General features: G+C 45.1%; 1 protein-coding gene across 1 annotated transcript in view; it reads right to left on the bottom strand.

Annotated features, from left to right (window-relative positions):
- Positions 1-1,886: 1,886 nt before the first annotated feature.
- The window catches only part of CDX2 (caudal type homeobox 2), a 24,791-nt gene continuing 22,522 nt past the window's right edge, over positions 1,887-4,155 (bottom strand). Inside the window, exon 3 of the mRNA XM_015405406.1 lies at positions 1,887-2,084. Coding sequence (XP_015260892.1) covers positions 1,887-2,084 — 198 coding nt within the window. The remainder of the gene's footprint in view (positions 2,085-4,155) is intronic.

Below are 4,155 nucleotides of genomic sequence, written 5' to 3'. Positions count from 1 at the left end.
CAGATCTTACCTCCACGCAAGCAAGCCCAGTATTCTAGTTTAGTGAATCTCATAGACCTGAACTTGATTCTGGCTCAGGTTAGCTTTAACAAATGCATCTTCTGTTTGCTGAATTTGGTCCATCCTGTGTTCAGCCAAGAAGGCAGGGAAAATGACGCATATATGTTGTTTAGAGCTACCAAATCTGACTATATCCCTGCCCTTGTTTAAATAAACAGTGCTATTAAATTCCTCAACTGCTTGCTCTTTTCCTCATTGGCCCCACTGTTGCCTGCTAAATTCAACAGGACTTAAGGACTAAGGGAGTGCAAGTCATGTACCTGTACAGGTGGCTATACCAAGGAGCAGGAAGTATTCTAGTACTACAGATGTGGCTGATGAATAAGCTGCAGGAAATTATCTTGTACAATGGGAACATCATGGCATTCTACATTTTCAACCAGGAGCAAGCAGGTCAAGGGGAGTGGTTTGCAGAATTCCCAAGAGAAATGTGTTAAGCCCCTGCAGTTACTTACCAGGGTTGGTACCATTCCTCATTAGAAGCTTCCAAGATTTTGGAGAATAATTTGAGACTGTAACCTACTCGAAAAGTGTAAGCACACAACAGCAATACCTTGTTGTGGTCATGTATGAGACGCTGGATACAACCCAGCCAGAAACCGTGAAGCACAAACCCAATAGGTATGAATGAGACTGGCCGGATAGGGCTACACCTCTCTTTTGTTTCAGTGGGTCTCCAGCATGAGAACTACCTGCAGCATTTTTGTTTCTGTTATAAACTTACCATGAGCATTCTGAAGGAAAAGGCCTTTAAAACTGTTTTAAGTTAAGGGAAACAGTACCACATCCATACCCCAAGTGGTCTTATCCAAATAAGAAGATTGTAGATTGGGTCTGTGGAGTTCGAAGGAACCTAAATTTCATACAAATGTGATCTGAAGACATTAATGGCTGCTTAACTCAATAATGTGAGACTTGTTTCCAAATAAACACACATAGAGGACGGGTTTGTAAATGTCCTTGGGATTGTACTGCTTATGTATGAAATAAAGTTCAATAAATTCAGTGGGACTTGTTCTGGCTGTTATGTGCTGGTGTTTTCCGGCGGAAGGAGTGGGACTCCCTTCAAGACTGCCAAGTACCCTGGATTGATCAAAGCCAGATTCCTTCCTTTCTTCAGGTTCTGGGACCACTTACACACAAAACACACATATGTACACACACACATATATAAATCTAGTAAGGTGACCACCCATGCCAGGTTTATAAGCTCTTTCACAAGTGGTGAACACGAAACAGCTCACGTCAGAGTGTTTTAAAGCTTGTATCTCAGTCTTTCGTTTGAGCTGCAGGGCAAAAGGGTCATCCTTTGGGTATAGGTAGGATATTGGGGAGGTGGGGTATGCTTTAATTGCTTTCTTTTTCCCCATTAGAATCTCTCATTAGCCCAAAAACATTGGCAACGAACAACAGCAATAAGAAAAAGGCATTCCAGGCTCAATTCCCTGAGATTTGGTACTTTTGCGGTGAAGAGAAGTGTTGGTTGAAAAGTGTTGGCTACACGGCACCTACTGCAGCGTGGAAGAAGAGAAGCAAAACAAAAATTTAAAAAATCAACCCCCTTCACTCCCTTGTCCCCACAAACAGTGGGTTGCTCACAGTGCATTTTGTACAAACAGGCAGCAAAGGGGTGGAGTGTGGTGGCAGCAGGTGCAGAGGGAAGTCCATCCTAGTGCACAAGTGGGAAGAAGGAGAGCCACCATCTTGCCCCATGTGTGGGTGGACTAGTGGTCTTTGCTGCCACTGGGCTAGTATGCACAAGCCCCTCCTTCGGCAAGGAGGGCACGGATCTCCAGCTGCTCAGTCTTTCATCCCATTGGCTGTCGCTATGCAGTGGGTGGCGCTAGGCCAGTTGTGCCCAACACACCTCCATTGGGGCCCGAACTGGTTGTCCCTGGCTGCATAGAGGAGACCGGGCTCATGGGTTCCGATCCGCTGTGCACTCCACCTGGCTGAGATTGCTGCAACTTCTTCTTGTTGATCTTTCTCTCCTTTGCCCTCCTGTTCTGAAACCAGATTTTTACCTGGAGAATAGAAAGACAAAGTGGACGCAGGTAAATTAAAAGGCTGGAGTAGCTGGGGGTTCTGGATGTGAGTGCATGACGCAGAAGTTGCAGCTGAAGCTGTAACCACGGGTACCTTTAAGGAGGGCTTTTGGAATACAGAAGAACACATTTATGGGACTGGCACAGAATAAGGGTCCCCAACATGGGGGGTGCCATTGCACCCATGAGCACCAACACCTTTCCTAGTGCCTGCCAAGAAGGAGGAGATTGCATTTATGCCCCGCCCTTCACTCAGAGTCTCAGAGCGGCTTACAAACTCCTTTCCCTTCCCTTCCCCACAACAGACACCCTGTGAGGTAGGTGGGGCTGAGAGAGAGAGCTCTGACAGAGACTGCTCTTTTTCAAGAACAGCTGTGCCAGAACTATGGCTTGCCCAAAGTCATCCAGCAGCTGCAAGTGGAGGAGTGGGGAATCAAACCCAGTTCTCCTAGATTAGAGTCCATGCACTTAACCACTACACCAAACTGGCTCACCAAGTGCTTTTAGAAAGTAGGCAGGGCCAGGTGGGGCATTTGCTCAGCAGGGCTTTTGATTGGCTGTGCAGATTAAAAGGCATCCTGTTAAACAGAGTTTCCACACTTCAGGCAGAAAAAGTACTCTTACAGCTCTATATAACCTTGCTTCTTGACATTTTGTGCCTGGCTCTGCCTCCTGTGGCAGCCATTTTGTGACTGTGCCCAACATCCTTTGTCAGAATTCCAAAGGTGCCCACAGGCTCAAAAAGGCCCGGGACCTCTGGCATAGAAGTAGACCTCATAAGGAATTGGGTAGCCAACAGACCTAGAAAAGAATGACCTGCTCCTTTTATAGCGGGTTAATGTATGGAAATAGGCACCTGATGCCTTCCTAGCACAGAAGCAAGTCACATCACCTGGTGAATAACATCCTACTAAACCTCTGTTACAGGTACAGGACATTTTTCTTCCTCTGGGCACTTTATCTCATCCAGGTGTGTGTGGGGGAGGGGGAATATACCCATTCCTGATCAGGTGTGTCCATATTCCTCTTAAACATGTGTTCAACTTTGAAGAGACTGATGTTTCACTAGAACTATAAGCCAGAAGTTCTTCGTGGATTGGGCTATCAAAGGAACACCAGAAGGACTGCAGCCAATTTATGGCAATCCTAACATTTAACCGGCATCTTGCTTATTGTTATTTACTATTTTCAGGAACTGGCTTGTAAGGGAGGCTAGTTAATGGTTAGAATTCACACCAGCAAGCTGCATGTCAGGTTGGATTTGGAATGGTTTGCTTCTAGCAAGTATGTTGTCACAGCAACATTTTTAAAAAATGGTCATGAAAGGGCATGTGTATATGGAAGGGGGGAAAGGCCATAACATAAGGATCTGGGGGGGAAATGTCATTGGTTTATGTCCAAATTCTATCAATCAAAGGCTGGAGCACTTTAAAAATTAGCAGATTTCTTGTAGTTTTAATTCCCAGACCGTATTCTATAAATCAGTGCAGCCATCCCGGTGCTGCCTCTTGCTTATGCAAGTGGCAGAAAAAAGCAGTCCCATTACTCATGTGGGAGACTGACTCTGAGCTCATTAATTTCCGGGAACCTCAAGGACACCTGGAATAGGGGTGGAACACAGTGAGAAATGCAGGCAATGTGGACTTTGGAAACTAAGGTGGGGGGTGTTGCAATAACCACAGGGAACTTGATTGGTAGCCTGGAACATCTCCTGACCTCTGATAAGTAAAATGGAATAAATACATTGCACGTGTTGGTATACAAAGGTGGCCAGCAACCCAATGCATAAACCAGGTAAACTAGTGCACTTGGGCTTGAACCGTTCATACCATAAACCTAAGCCAGGATGCCTAGAGTTTGTCTAAATCTATGGCACTTAAAGGAGGTATCAGTCCAAAATCTCTTCTTTTTTTACCGTTTTTACCATTATTATGAGAGGTTCAAAGCGGTTCACATATCTTATTTCAGTAACCCCATCTATAATCTTGCAATGCAACTAAGTTTTATTTTCATCCCTCATATTACAAATTACACTATTATGACTCTTCCG

This window comes from Gekko japonicus, unplaced genomic scaffold (assembly GCF_001447785.1).
Source record: "Gekko japonicus isolate JY-2015 unplaced genomic scaffold, Gekko_japonicus_V1.1 scaffold1477, whole genome shotgun sequence".
Lineage (NCBI taxonomy): Eukaryota > Metazoa > Chordata > Lepidosauria > Squamata > Gekkonidae > Gekko > Gekko japonicus.
Note: the sequence above shows the minus strand (reverse complement) of the source record. Positions and strands in the feature narration are given on the sequence as shown.